The sequence below is a fragment of the Aulostomus chinensis genome, chromosome 11 (assembly GCF_037954235.1).
Source record: "Aulostomus chinensis isolate RoL2024-O1b breed Wild chromosome 11, RoL_Achi_v1.0, whole genome shotgun sequence".
NCBI lineage: Eukaryota > Metazoa > Chordata > Actinopteri > Syngnathiformes > Aulostomidae > Aulostomus > Aulostomus chinensis.
Window position 1 is genome coordinate 29,048,825 of NC_141330.1, and position 15,113 is coordinate 29,063,937.

At 44.4% G+C, this 15,113-nt stretch overlaps 1 protein-coding gene across 3 annotated transcripts in view; it reads right to left on the reverse strand.

The window, feature by feature from the left end:
• The window catches only part of hace1 (HECT domain and ankyrin repeat containing E3 ubiquitin protein ligase 1), a 65,895-nt gene that overhangs the window by 39,645 nt on the left and 11,137 nt on the right, over nt 1–15,113 (reverse strand). For 2 of the 3 annotated variants that reach the window (XM_086219327.1, XM_086219326.1), the window contains 3 exons: nt 13,876–13,980; nt 8,021–8,096; nt 7,764–7,895 (listed from right to left, as the gene is read on the reverse strand). In XM_086219327.1, coding sequence (XP_086075453.1) covers nt 7,764–7,895; nt 8,021–8,096; nt 13,876–13,980 — 313 coding nt within the window. Of the gene's footprint in view, nt 1–7,763; nt 7,896–8,020; nt 8,097–11,134; nt 12,411–13,875; nt 13,981–15,113 lie in introns of those variants that run through there. The other variant, XM_086219328.1, reaches the window with a different exon arrangement.

Below are 15,113 nucleotides of genomic sequence, written 5' to 3' on the forward strand. Positions count from 1 at the left end.
GATTTAAACCCAAATGAAACATTTCATGGTACCTTTTCAATAACAACAAACTTTAACTAGTAAGTGAGTAAATCTATTCTTTCGGCCACGAGTCACATCCAGATACTGTCTTAGGAGCTGTGCAACCAGAAACATTGTCCATACATGAACACCTGATCCTTTAAATAATACTGATTAATTTCGCTTTAAGGGTTTCGGGTTTAGCGTGCGACAAAATGGCAGTTTAAGAGAATATCTCCCCCGACTACTAGGATTTAAGTGCCTATTAACTCGACAGCCTGATTTAAAACCGACCACAAAACACAGATAAGGGAAAGACTTTGTTACAAGATAGGCAAAGTAAAGTTAGACCGGAGAGGATCGCACAGAACGCCGTAGCACATGGAAAGCAGAGCCCAGCGTGTTACCCAGCTAGCTGTAGCTCACCAGCTAATGATAACAAAGAGGAAGATGAAGCTAACATGGAGGCTAGCCTGCAAATCATTCTCGCTGAGATAAAAGATCACCCACAAGACAATAAACAACAACTTAAGGAAATCAAAGAAGAGATTGTCGAGTCTGATTAGTTTTGCTAAAGTAGAGGAGCATGTTCTAAACATAGTGGAGAGAGTGCAGTCCGTAGAAGAAGTGATAGAGAGCCAGAACAGCGAGCAGAGCTGCAGTTTAGCACGCCCTCTGCTGGTTCCTTGGTGTTGTCACCCACCCAGCATATAGAAAGTGTGTCTGCCCCGAGGCTGTATAAGCCTGCACCCAAATCTGGAGGAGGAACTTATAGCAACTTAGTTAAAATTAAAACCACTGCTCCAGCAAACCAACCCAGTAAAACTATTAAATGTGCTTTGCTAAATATTCGATCTCTTGCATCCAAGTCTCTCCTAGTGAACGATTTAATTACTAATTATCAGATTGGTGTATTAGCACTCACTGAAACCTGGGAGTAGCAAGATGAGTGTGTTAGTTTAAATGAATCTTGCCCTCCTGGTTACATTAACTACCATGTACCTCGCACCACTGGCAGAGGAGGAGGAGCTGCAATCTATCAGTCAAATTTGGTGCTTAACCCTCCACCTAATTGTTCATTAACTCATTTGAGAGCCTGACTGTCAGCTTCTCCCTCCCAGACTGGAAAGCAGAGAAACCACTCTTACTTGCTGGGGTGTACCGTCCTCCTGCACCTTATTCTGAGTTCTTAGAAGAACTCCCTGACTTTCTGTCTAACTTGGCACTGAACTCAGACAAAGTCATTCTAGTGGGTGACTTGAACATCCATGTGGACGTCAATGATGATTCTCTGGCCACTGCGTTTAAGTCGCTTCTTGATTCTGTTGGCTTCTGTCAGAGGGTAAACAAACCCACTCACACTTTTAATCACATCCTTGACTTAGTACTCACTTATGGAATAGAAGCTGACCTCATCACAGTTCTTCCTCAGAACCCTGTCTTGTCTGATCACTCCTTAATTACATTTGAATTTACTTTAACAAATTATAACCTACCTGGGAAAAAGTCCTGCTTCAGTAGAAGTCTATCTGACACTGCTGTTTCTAGATTTAGGAGCTTATTCCAGCAGAGCTTGCTGCCACATCTTGTAGTGATATAATGGGCAGTTATGCTGATTTCACCCCCACCCAGGTGGACTATCTTGTGGACAGCACTGCAGCAGCACTCCTTGGGACACTTGATGCCGTAGCTCCCCTGAAAAAGAAGATTATCTACCAGAAAAGAATAGTTCCCTGGTACAGCCCAGAGCTGCGTGCCTTAAAACAGAAGACCAGACAACTGGAAAGGAAGACACATTCCAGCCAGCACGAGGAAGTCCACCAAGCCTGGAAGGAGAGTTTATTAATATATAAAAAGAACACTCCGTAATGCTAGAAGCGCTGACTACTCGTCCCTAATAGACAAGAATAAGAACAACCCCAGGTTCCTCTTCAGCACCGTGGGCAGGCTCACCAAGAACCATAGTGCTGTTGAGCCATGCATCCCCCAACTCTCAGCAGTAACGACTTCCTTTCTTTCTTTCCTGAAAAGATTGTGAATATTAGAATGAAGATTGCCAGTAATGGAGGACAGACTACAGTCCCCATAGAAGCACCTCCCAGACTTGGTGCTCACTTGGACAGTTTCTCCCCCATCGACCTGTCAGAATTAACTTCTGCAGTCACTTCCTCCAAGTCAGCCACTTGTCTGCTGGATCCCATCCCAACAAGCCTCCTTAAGGATGCCTTCCCTCTAGTCAACACTTCTATATTGAACCAAATTAATCTTTCCTTAGTCACAGGTTATGAGCCACAGGCCTTTAAGGTGGCTGTCATCAACCCTTTACTTAAAAACCTTCTCTTGACCCAGATGTGTTAGCCAACTATAGGCCAATATCCAACCTCCCCTACATCTCCAAGATCCTTGAGAAGTTTGTCCTGGAGCAGCTAAATGAACATCTGCACAGCAACGAGCTCTTTGAAGCCTTCCAGTCTGGATTCAGGGACACCATAGCACTGAAACAGCACTGGTCAGAGTCTCTAATGATCTTCTTACAGCTTCAGACAGAGGTCTTGTCTGTCCTTTTGGACCTCAGTGCTGCATTTGACACCATCGACCACAGCATCCTGCTACAGAGACTAGACCATGAAACTGAGATTAAGGACCTGCCCTAAAATGGGTGAAGTCCTACTTATCTGACAGGTTTCAGTTTGTTAATGTTAATAATGACCATTCAGAGTACAGCAGAGTCACATATGGTGGACCACAGGGTTCAGTTTTAGGACCGATTCTCTTCACTCTTTACATGCTCCCATTAGATGACATAATTAGGGCCCTATAATTTCCGCGATCGCAGAATCGGACAATAAAAACTAAATTAATTTTTAATGCGGAATATCGCGGACATTGTGTTTTCATGAGACAGGGGAACATAAACCTGGGGAATCATTCCCGGGGTCACTAATCAGTGTGACACAACCCCTGCCTCCCGTCCCTTTCCAAAACAAAATGCAAACATGGCGCTCCCCCCGTCTGCTAAAAAGCAACTCTCTCCTGTCAGGATGTCCCAACAACTCTCTACAGAGTCTCCAGCTAGTCCAGAACGCTGCAGCCAGGGTTCTGACAGGAGTTAAGAAGAGAGAACACATCTCTCCACTTTAGCTTCTCTCCTTCCTGTAGGATCTAGAATCCACTTCAAAATCCTTCTGCTGACCAATCAGGCTCTCAATGATGAAGCTCCATCCTTTTTGAAAGATCTCATTAGTCCCTGCTGTCCCACCAGAGCACTCCGCTCCCAGAATGCAGGTCTGTTAGTGACTCCCAGTATCTCTAAAATAGACTGGGAGGTAGAGCCTTCAGGTACCGGTTCCTCTACTGTGGAACCAGCATCTCTCCATGGGTCAGAGAGGCAGACCCTCTGACTACTTTTAAGTCCAGGCTTAAGACCTTCCTTTATGACAGAGCCTTCAGTCAGGACTGGTTCAGGTAGCTCTGAACCATTGATAGCTATGCTGCTACAGGCTTAGACTGCTGGGGGACACATCAGGTTACATGGAGCCCTCCCCTCCTCTCCTCTCCTCTCCTCTCCCCTTCCAGAAGCTTCCTTCTTCAACTGTTATTAACATTTCCATGTTTCCTCCATTCTGTGTTATAAACTCTTTTCTTCTCTGTACCAACATCTCCTGCACGTCTGTCCCTCCTGGTGAGGGATCCTCCTCCCCTCCTCACCCTGAGGTTTCTCCCATTTTTCCCTGTTAAAGGTTTTCTATGGAGTTTCTCCTCAGTCGATGTGAGGCTCTGAGGGCAGAGGATGTTGTTATGATGCCATGAAGCCTGGAGACAAACTGGTGGTGAAAACAGGCTACAAAGAAAACTGCCTTGCCTTACTAAGAGGAGCTGATAAAACTTCAAGCACACCTGGAAGAAAGACAGGAGGACCAGGAGGGAAGATCTAGACGAAATAGCATTAGCATCTATTCCATTCCAGAGAACAAGTCGCCGTCGATGATAGAGTTTGTCAGGAATCTGCTCAAACGGGTTTGTCCCTGTCGGAAGACATGGATCTCCACATTGAACGGGATCAGCGGGCACTTGGACCCGCACCAAAAGAAGGAGCACCTCTGAGATCCATCATTATAAAATTTTTGAGCTACATAACAAAACAGGAAATTCTACGAACAGCGTGGAAGAAAAGGGGCTTCATGTGGAAAAATAAACAAATCAATCTGGACAATGATTACGGTCTGAGTGTGTTGAAGAAAAGGCACATGGAAGCTAAGAGGGTTCTGAAGGGTAAGCATCCGCTCTCAGACACTCTTCCCGGCCAGACTTCGTGTTTTTTACACGGACAGGACACGCACCGACAACTCGGCCGAGGAAGCAACGAGGGAGATGGCAGAGAAAGGGCTGCAGGTCCCAGTGCTAAAACCAGCCGAGACGCTGCTGGAGCGGATCCCGAGGTTGACGTGGTCAGTGAGCGGCAGACGAGGATGAACACAGACACGCCGGGGACTGACGCTAAAAGACAAGCTCCAGAGATTCAGCTGGGATCCGGTGCACAGTGGTCAAGATATGGCTGAGTAGAAAAAGACCACCAAGTATTGTTCCAAAGGAGTTTGACTAGATTTGAACACTTTTGATTAACTATTGCCCAACTGTTCTTGAGGTGCTCCTCCCTGATGCGTTGTCTAATGAGTGAGTACAAGATGATGCAAACCCTCTCTACTGCGAGAATGGCTGTTTGAGCGGTAACGTTAAACCGTGTATTCTGACGCTCTGCACAGATGTATAGAAGAGGCAGAAATGCTTTTCAAATCTATTCATATGTAACAGAGACTTCGAATGACTATTTATGGGACATACTTTCTGTGCGAAGTCTTCTTTTTTAAAATTTAACTCATTAATTTAATTCATTCAGTTATCAAAGAGCCTAATTGAGGGTTATCAGTATGTCGGGGAGATATGTATTTTTACTTTTTTTCTATTCTGAATGAGATTTCTGCTGAATCCATTACAAATGAGGGACCTCTTCTAAAAGAGGCTTTCGTTCTCTGGGACCGCCCTCAAACACCTAACACAGGGTTTTCTTTTTACCCCACCAGTGGAAACCCCAATGAACGTTTAGCATATATGCTCCACCCGCACTGATTGGACCTTTTATAAAAAATTATTTGATTTGATGTCTACTGAAGCTCAGGATGTACTATGTGGAGGAGATATGAATATAAGATGACCAACAATGGAATCTTCCACCTCTAACTTAGGACATGGTCAACCCATGGTTAATAAAATAAACTCAATAATGAGAGAAGTAGGTATAATAGATGTTTGGAGGGAGCTTCATCCAACAGGCCCTGACTAATACTTATTCTTCTGCCCCTCAATCTACGTATTCAAGGATTGACTACTTCTTTACATTTAAGAGAGAACGATTTAGAATCCAGTCATGCGATATTGGAACAATTGATTTGTCCCATCATTCGCCAAAAGTAATGACAATAAAAATTGGTAATAACCCAAAATCTACACTATGGGAATTGAACTGGTGTTTACTGAATATCCTTCAGGTAAAAGGAGACTTGGAAAAGGCGATAGAGACCTATTTTAATGAAAACTACAGTGGAGAAGTGTCTCCTCCTAAAGTCTGGGATGCATTCGAGGCAATCCTGAGGGGGAAAATGATTTCTATTTCCTCATCACTAAAAAAGCGGAGACAGGAGAAGCTCAGTTCTCTTTACACCAAACTTTGAGAATTACAAAAAGACCATAAAACTAGAACAGGGACTAACAAGGAAGTATCAATGAAAAATCTACAAAACGAGATAGATAAGATTTACTCTGAAGAGGTTAAAAAGAAACTGGTAATCCCAAAACAGCGGCACTACAGGGCAGGAAGTAAGGCCATTAAACTGTTTTCTTATAAACTGAGGAAACAACAGGCAGATGCCACTCTTAATAAGAAGATGCCCTCAAACTAAGAAAGTACAACATAGATGAGACAAAATTCAACAAAGTTTTGAAAATTATTATAAGGAACTATATTCACAACCGGGCTGCACGGTGGTGCAGTGGTCAGCACTGTGGCCTCACAGCAAGAAGGTTCCGGGTTCGAGTACCGGCTCGGGCACGGGGTCTTTCTGGGTGAGTCTCCATGTTCTCCCTGTGCCTGCGTGGGTTCTCTCTGGTACTCCAGCTTCCTCCCACAGTCCAAAGACATCAAAAGGGGACCAGGTTAATCCAGACTCTAAATTGACCGTAGGTATGAATGTGAGTGTGAATGGTTGTTCGTCTCTCTATGTTGGCCCTGCGATGGACTGGCGACCTGTCCAGGGTGAACCCCGCCTCTCGCCCGTAGATGCTGGGATAGGCTCCACCCCCCGCGAGCCTTACTAGTAAGGAATAAGCGGAAGACGATGATGGATGGGATGGATATTCACAACCAAAGCTTGATAATGAAGAAGAGATGAAGAGTTTTCTGGATTCCTTAAATCTTTCCACAATCACACAAGAACAAAATTAAGTCCTGAAATAGAAGTCAAGACAGCAAAATCAAGACCCCAACCTCATCCAGCCCAGGTTCAGACGGCTTCACAGCCCAATGGTCTCAGTCTTTCAAGGAACAGTTCATTCCAAAACTGTGCCAGTTATGTAATGGAGCACTCAAAATAGGGGAAATTCCACCTTCATGGAAGCAAGCCATAATTTCGGTGATTCCAAAGGAAGGTAAAGATTCATTAGATTGAAAACAATTTCGACCCATTTCTTAAATTTAGATTATAAAACTAAGTAAGATGGATTCTTTTGTATCAGGGTTAGAAAAATTTGGTTTTCATCATACTCTTTTTGAGGCCTTTAAAGCAGTATATAATTACCCAACAGCAAGAGTTTAACTTAACGGCAGCCTCTCAAACTCTTTTATTTTGGAGTGTTCTTGTAGACAGGGCTGTCCCTGGTCTCCACATTTGTTTGTCCTCTTTATAGAACCTCTCAGTCAACATATTAGGCAAAACAAAAGAATTAAGGGTATAAATGCAGCAGGACAGGAACACAAAATGTCTTTCTTCGTGGATGACGTGTTAATTTATTTATCACACCCATTCACATCTCTACCAACTTTAATGTCGTCGATGAATATATTCGTTAAATTATCAGGCTATAAAATAAATAGCCAGAAAACCCAGGTTACGACCCTCAATTTTACTCCACCAGATGACTTGCTAACTAAATACAGCCTGAGTTGTAATAAGAAATCAATGAAGTGACAGGGACTCAACCCTAACCCAAGACATTACAAAATGGTAGGAAGCCAATTACATTCCTCTCAACCTTAAAATCAAGTCTGAGATCTCAAAATGTGGCGGCACGGTGGAGAGGGAACATGCAGACTCACCCAGACAGACCCCGTGCTCCAGCCGGGGCTCCACCCACAACCTTCTTGCTGGGGGGCCACGGTGAGGACCACTGCTCCACCGGGCCGCACCAGATTTTTTTCATTTTTTAAAAATATTCTCTCCAAAACATGATTCTAACGTTATTCTTTTTTTGTTGTAAAGCACTTTGAGCAACAATTTTTATATGAGAAGTACTAAATAAATAAAGTTACGTATTTTCATTATTATACCACAAGTCACTGAACCTCCACCAGTGGGATGAGCCGCCCAACCCTGTGTCCAGTGAATCAGCTCATTTGTGTCCTTTCCTTCATTCAGGTTTTTGTTTAACTTGCCCCATCTGAATGCATGTCCTTTGTTTTATGATTGAAGCAATATTCTGAAATGTCTTACAGTTTTGTGTCCGTTCTGACAGGCGACGTGTAAAGCCGTCTGCCCCATGGCATCTTCCACATCCACGTTGGTCACATGCTGCACCAGGTCATGGAGGAGCTCTGTCCGTCCGTTCACCGCTAACCAGTGGATCTACAGCGGACGATAACAGGGCAGGCCTGGTCAGGTTCATCACCTTGACATGAAGCTGCTCAGCAGTGGTTACTACTGAGGCGTAAAGCACGAGAACGACGGCCAGAGAAGCAGAGTCCACTCACAGCAGTCAGACCCTCGTTGTTGCAGATGTTGACATCAGCATTATACTCCAGTAGTTTGCCCATACATTTTTTCTGCCTGGAGGGAAAAGGGAGAAAGAGTGAGAACAGTGTCACACCCACCTCATCAATGCTACTGCCATGCTGACTTTTATTGATGTGTTTTTACAGCACACAAAGTATCCTAGTCTTCCCCAAACTTGGAACAATGATCTTCAGACCAAGCCTGACAAATGCTTAAGAGAAAGACTGTCCATTTTTGAAAAAGTTCGTCTGCCACCATGAGCAGTGACACCACCAAACAGGGAACAAGGTCATATCTCAGCCACACTTTGATGTCAAGATGGCACAGGGATGAGCTGCTTTTGTAGTCCAGCAGGAAGTTAGCATGTCAGGGATGAGGTACTTCCTTCTCCGGAGCCTTTGTGCTCCCCACATCCCAGATCTCTGACTGATGCTCCTGCTGGAGGAGGCTCCAGACCTGAAGCGGCTCCAGCTGCCACCCGTAGCTCCACCTGCTCACGTCCCCATCTGTCCATCAGTCTCTCTTCCTTTATCTCTGTCCCTCTCTTTCCTTCTGTCTCTCTGTCTTCCTCCATTCTCTGTCTTTGTCTCTGTCCATCAGTCTCTCCTCCTTTCTCTCTGTCCCTCTCTCTCCTTCTGTCTCTGTGTTCCTCCATTCTCTGTCTTTGTCTCTGTCCATCAGTCTCTCCTCCTTTCTCTCTCTCTTTATCTCTGTCCCTCTCTTTCCTTCTGTCTCTCTGTCTTCCTCCATTCTCTGTCTTTGTCTCTGTCCATCAGTCTCTCCCCATTTCTCTCTCTCTTTATCTCTGTCCCTCTCTTTCCTTCTGTCTCTCTGTCTTCCTCCATTCTCTGTCTTTGTCTCTGTCCTGCTCTCCTGCTCTCTCTCTGTCCCCACTGATCCTGGATCTGCTCCACCTTCCTGCTGGTAAAGGAAGGTTCTGGTGGCTGCTGTTGCAGGATGTGCTGCAGATGGAGAATTGTTGGGTGTAGGTTCATTGAAGGAGGGAGGTGCTGGACCTGCTCTACTTGGACAGAGTCAGGACAGAACTTTGGTTGGGGTTTGGTGACACACAACTAAAACTGACTTGACTAATTTTGTAGCCCAGCAAGAAGCTTGCATGTCAGGAATGAGGCATGTTTGTAGTCCAAGAGGAAGTGGTCATCTCCTGGTTCCTCGACCAACAGGAAGTGGTCATCTCCTGGTTCCTCCACCAACAGGAAGTGGTCATCTCCTGGCCCCTCCCCAACAGGAAGTGGTCATCTCCTGGCTCCTCCAACAACAGGAAGTGGTCATCTCCTGGTTCCTCCCCCAGCAGCCAATAGGATCGCTCCATGTGATTGTGATTGAACCAGTAAATCAGCTCTGGTGAACAAAAGTTGATGATCTTCCAGGTTTAGTTCATCAAGATCATCTTCACTAATGAACCCCTGATGATGCTGGAAGCCTGGATGCTACAGTTAGCAGTGCTAAGCTAACGTTAGACAAGGAAGGAACCACACGAGAGTCACATGACTTCAAGGTCACCACCACTAAGCTTCAGGCTTCTTGTGTTTCCCCTGATGACCTTTAATGACCTCCATGACCTCTGTAGGCTCCTCTAGACTCTTGTGAGCAACCCAGGTTTTTAAGACTCCACCACTCCAACATCCACCAGTCTGGTGTTTACTGGTGGATCTGATGTAGAACTGAACCTCCAACATCCACTGGTCTGGTGTTTACTGGTGGATCTGATGTAGAACTGAACCCCCAGCATCCACCAGTCTGGTTGTGGAGGAGAACCAGTGGTATAAGTACAATACCTCCTCGTGAATATTTTACCTAGTCCCCTAAACTTCATTGGATTGGAAAAATTTAAGAGCATGGCCAATAAGTTTCACCTGTCTCAGATAATAATAACCCAACGACAAGAACAACATCCCCCAAAACTTTGCTGGACTGAACTTTGATGAATGAACTGATAATGTATCCACACGACCTCATCACAGGTATATTGGACCACAACCCTACATTAGTGTCATAGCACTTAAACAAGATGTGAGACAAAACCTAAAATAAAATAAAACAGAATAATGCTACATCACATTTCCTCTGAAGGATCTTGCATCTATGTAATGAACTACAATCTACATCATCAGTAACAGCATTGTGAGCATGTACGTGAGGCATTTAAGACTATCTCTGAGCTCCTGGACAGATGTTCCAAAACAGCACACTTAAAGGACAAACCTCGACTGTCTCTGCCGTGGTTCAAGAGCTGTGGCATCTGGTGGCAGGACCAACACGAGATGCAGCTCTGAAAAAATCTTGAAATTAGGGCTACAAATGGGCCGCTTGGTCTTTAAAAGTCTCAGAAATAAAGTGACAAAGCAGCTTAGACAGTCCAAAGCTAACTTCTGTTGAGATTCAATAACGTGGACTAAAGGGAGCAGCAAGTCAATTGAGATCCACATTGATCAAATGTCTGGCAGGGAACAAGACAGAAGCAGCCCTTTAGAGCTTAAAGAAGCAAGCCAAAGTCGTAAACTATCCACCACGGGTTCATTCACCACACTGAGTGACAGCTGAGGGGTGGCAAATCTTTTCAATAACTATGAGCTCTGTCTCTGAACCAGGCAGTGCGTTTTCTGCTAGTCAGTCGTGCATGACCCCTGTTGTTCTGACTCAAGAAGCCTTCAAACTGTACTTTTCACATCTAATTAATTCAAGTGTTGATTAAATCTCCTTGTCCTGAACAAATTCCAGGGCCAAAGACACCTGGAGGTTGGCCTGGCTTTCCTCAAAAAACCCAAAAGGGATTGATCTCCCTCATTATGCATATTGTAAATGAATCACTGAATGGGCGTTCATCTCCGATACATAGACCGATAGAACCTTCTGACCCCGATCTAAGAATCAGGTGACAGACATACAGTCAGCAACTACAGGCCAATTAGTAAACTCCAAAAGTTTTTCAAAAAAATGATCGCACAGTTGAAAAAACACTTTGATGATGAAAAATTGATTGCACTCCATACAATGTGGTTTCCACACATATCACTCCACTGAACGTGCCTGTTAGGGTACCTCCTCGAGATCATCAAGACCAGGCTTACCAATGCAGGGAGTTGTAGGGGCTGTTATTCTGGATCTCCATAAGACATTTGACAAGACAAACCAATCTGCGCTTCTCTCAGTGTTACAAGAATTGTGGGTTCTTCAATGCAGAAAAAAATGGCTGGAGTCGCTAAAGCAGATTGAGGTGTTTTATTTTACCAAAAAGTGTGACAAAAAACTAGAATAGCCAAAAATAAAGAAGCAGGGGAAAAAAAACTAGACATAAGAAATATAGCTGGGCATATGCCTTCTCGGGCCTGCAGCTACCCCAGACTGACTCCCTGAGCCTTTGTGGCCAGTGGCTTTAAAGCGCCAAGTCCATCCCTCTGGACCAAACCATAATGACCTGGCAGTTAACAAAAGTACATAGTAAAGGGGAAACGACACATAATAGGCCACCTACAAAAGACCTTATAAACAAGAACAAACTCATACAAAACACTACCAGTCGCACAAAAGAAATAAACTCCAAAATTATAACAAAAACAACTAATTGCCTAATTACTTGGCTTCTCACATGGTATGCCCCACCATTTGCACACCTGTGCAGAGGAAGTGCAGACGGCTACTTCCTGTTGCCTATATAACCCCGCCCCTTTGAGCAACTCTGGTTCAGACCCAGTGACTGTGGAGGAGAGAGACAGCAGTTAATCTCAGCAAACAATTAAGGGATTGTGAGTGAATAAATAACCTGAATTTGCCTTGACAGTAATGGTGTGTTTTCTTGACTCTGACTGTAAGGGAAGGTGGAAATGGTTGATTGTGATTGTATTGTGGTGCGTGCACTCACCACAATGGCAGAGGGGAATATGGAAAGTGACCTGATTTGTAACTGAGTGCCATGTGCTGCTGTCTCCTCAGTGACAGGCCGTCGTCACACTCAGCAGTAACCAATTTTAAACTTCCTCTAAACACACTCAAGCATGGAGGTGCCACAAGGATCACTTCTTGGCCCTCTACTGATCTGCACCTTCATTGACAACCTGTATGTGAGGATGTGGAAACAATCACATATGCGGACGATACAGTTTAAATTACACAAAGAAAAAATGCAGATGTGGTTGCAGCCAAACCATAAAAGACAATGGATAAAGTAGCTGAGTGGCTCAGTAAATCATGCATTACACTGAGCAGCGACACAAACCATGTATGTCATTTGCCAATTTTGCAAACGATCCCCTTGTCAACCCAGTGGACGTGAATGACATCGCAATGTGCGTGGCGATGTCATTCACCATTGCAGCCATCAGGAAACATGGTTACATTTCACAAGAAAGGATGACAACAGGGAAACTTGCAATACATACAAAGGGAGAAAGTACTCCCAATATGCAGTAACATCTGCACACACAGCCTGCGATAACTTGAAAAGAACGTGGCGTTTTCTATCTGCTCCGGATTAAATCTCAACCCAGCAACAGCGGCAACATTAGCACGTCTTCTGCTGTTAACACTGCAGGAAGCTTACCAGCTAACACTGCCTATCATGTCAGTGCCATGTGCCTCATTGTAAAACCTGCTGTGAGTAACTGTTAACGTTAAGTGAATGCCTTCTCATGCATTACATTAAGATGACCATGACCAGAGGCAGAGTCTGACTGTAAGTTTCTCTTTTTTCCCCAAATGAGAATTGATAAGAGAATCAATAAAGAACCAAATAGTTGAGTAGAATCGAAAATGGAATCTGAATCGTAAAAATCGTATCAATTCTCATTCCTACCACTAAACACAAGCAATTAAATTTTAAAAAATTCCATCGAAAAACTTTGTGGAGCCCTCTAAACTGAGGACTTGGCTCCAAAGGTCTATCTCCACAGAGTGTTGGGGACTCTTGTGTTCCAAAGCTAAGTTCTGCATTTGCCCATTTAAGGTCACCATGAACAGAACCACATTGATTCAACCATGATGGTAAAAGAGCCTGGCGGTCCTGTGGGTGATCCAAGTGTATATCACCATAGTGTCGTGAAGTATGTCCACTTATGAAGTTGCAGCATTTGAATTTCACAACCAAAAGACTTCATCAAAACAATGTTCAATTAAATATGAAATAGTCTCTAAAAACCCCACCAAGCGTCCAAAAGAGCCACTTATCTGCTCTCCAGGCAGGTGAAAACTAGAGCCAAAGGCACCAAACGAATCTTCAGACCTGCTCTCATCCCTGCAGTGCGGCTGTCTTTTGTACATGCAAATCTTGTCTCCCTCCTTGTGTGCTCAGGTGTTCATGAGTCCTTCATTGTGAAACGTGAAAGTGTTGCATCCCTCGTTGAAAGGATGTATTGGTGGTGCTGAGAGTAAAGTAACTCTGGCACTGATGGAGTTAATGATGTGAACATTATGTTAAGCAGCAGTTAAACAAGCAATCCTTCCGGTCCTTTAAACTTTACCCAGCCTGTCATGGCGTCTGGCCACTGTGACTCAGCTGTTTTATGAAGATCAGGTCACGGGGAATTTCAAGAACCATGACATCATCCTCATCTGAGGTTCCTTCCTCAGACAGCTGTGTTCATGGCGTGACTACACAATACTCCTCCTGATTAAGAGAAGCAGTGAAGTCCCTGTTTTAGAGCAGCTGATGGGTCAGTGACACTAGAACCTTCTGACAGACTCACGTCACTCGTGTCTGCTCCAGGCTTGGATGTCCTCGTGTGACGTCACTGGACTAAGTCCACACAGAATCTTTATTTAAAATTGCACACAGCACCTACATGACAACGGGTGAAAAGTGAAGTGAGGTTTGTACCCGTTCCTAGCAGCGAGGTGCAGCGGTGTGCAGCCAGAGATGTCCTGGTAGTTTGGGTTGGCTCCTCTCTTCAGCAGCAGAACCAGACACTCCACTGACCCACAGCTGTGTCGGAAAAAAAGGCATAAGAGTCAAAGCACAAACACAATATCACCCCCCCGACAGGTCAGTGTCACCATTTTTCAAAATTTATAGTTGCTTTCGCGTAATATCATTGCTCAGATGGGTTGTTCAGGATCCTGTTTGTTAAAACAAAAAAAATGCAGAAACAGGGTTGTGAATCCTCCCGTCAGGGCCAGCAGGTCCATGCAGGATTACAAGAGCAGTATCACTGCTGTTTTTTTAATAAGAGCCAATAAGGAACAAAGTTGCTGAACTTAAATGAACATTTATCAGATGTTGATGCAGATAAAACCTACAATCTCCAAAAATACGAAAGCCTAAATGAATGTGACTACATAAATAGACAGTGTTGACGTGGAGGGTAGCAGCAGCCCAGCGGCATCTGAGCCTTAGTCCCAAACAAAGTCATCAGACCATTGTTTTACCACACTGATGTTTCACACTCTCTGCATCTTACTTTCCCTCAGGTAAAGTAAGATGCAGCCCCTGACATGATCTACCTACAGAATGTCATGTGGCCAAGTGGACACAAGGGGGAGCTCCAACATTGTTCCACAGCAGCCACACTGACAAGGCTTTTTGTCTCTGGCTGAGTGTCTCCAGCCATTTGAGGTCTTGTGTGTGCAGGCATCAGCTGATGCCACTTACATCCAAAAGCAATGACCGCCCTGATTGATTGACAGCAGAGCAAAGGTGAAGCGCCACAGCAGCTCCACTCCACCCACTGGCTCAATCTCCTTTCAAGAAAAGGAGAGCAGCAGCATCGGCCCGCAGCTGCGGACCCTGTTAGTAATCAGTAATCTATCGATCATCCTGGCTATTAATCAGGTAATCAGATGAGAGGTGCTGCAAATTCTGAAACTTCTTCGATTATATGACTTTGCTTCATTTAAGAGCGACGGTACTCTACAGACGAGGAAACAACACAAGTCTCTTCCATGGACAAGAATGAACTGCTAAAGTAAAAGTACTCAGAAAAGTACCTTTACTTGGACTGTTTTTACTTTACTTGTTACTGAAGTACTAACAGGGTCCTACATGGGATCGGTTCACCAACACACCACCTTCTTCTCCTCTCATGAGTTTGTGCGTCTGTGTTTAGGAACCGAAGCACC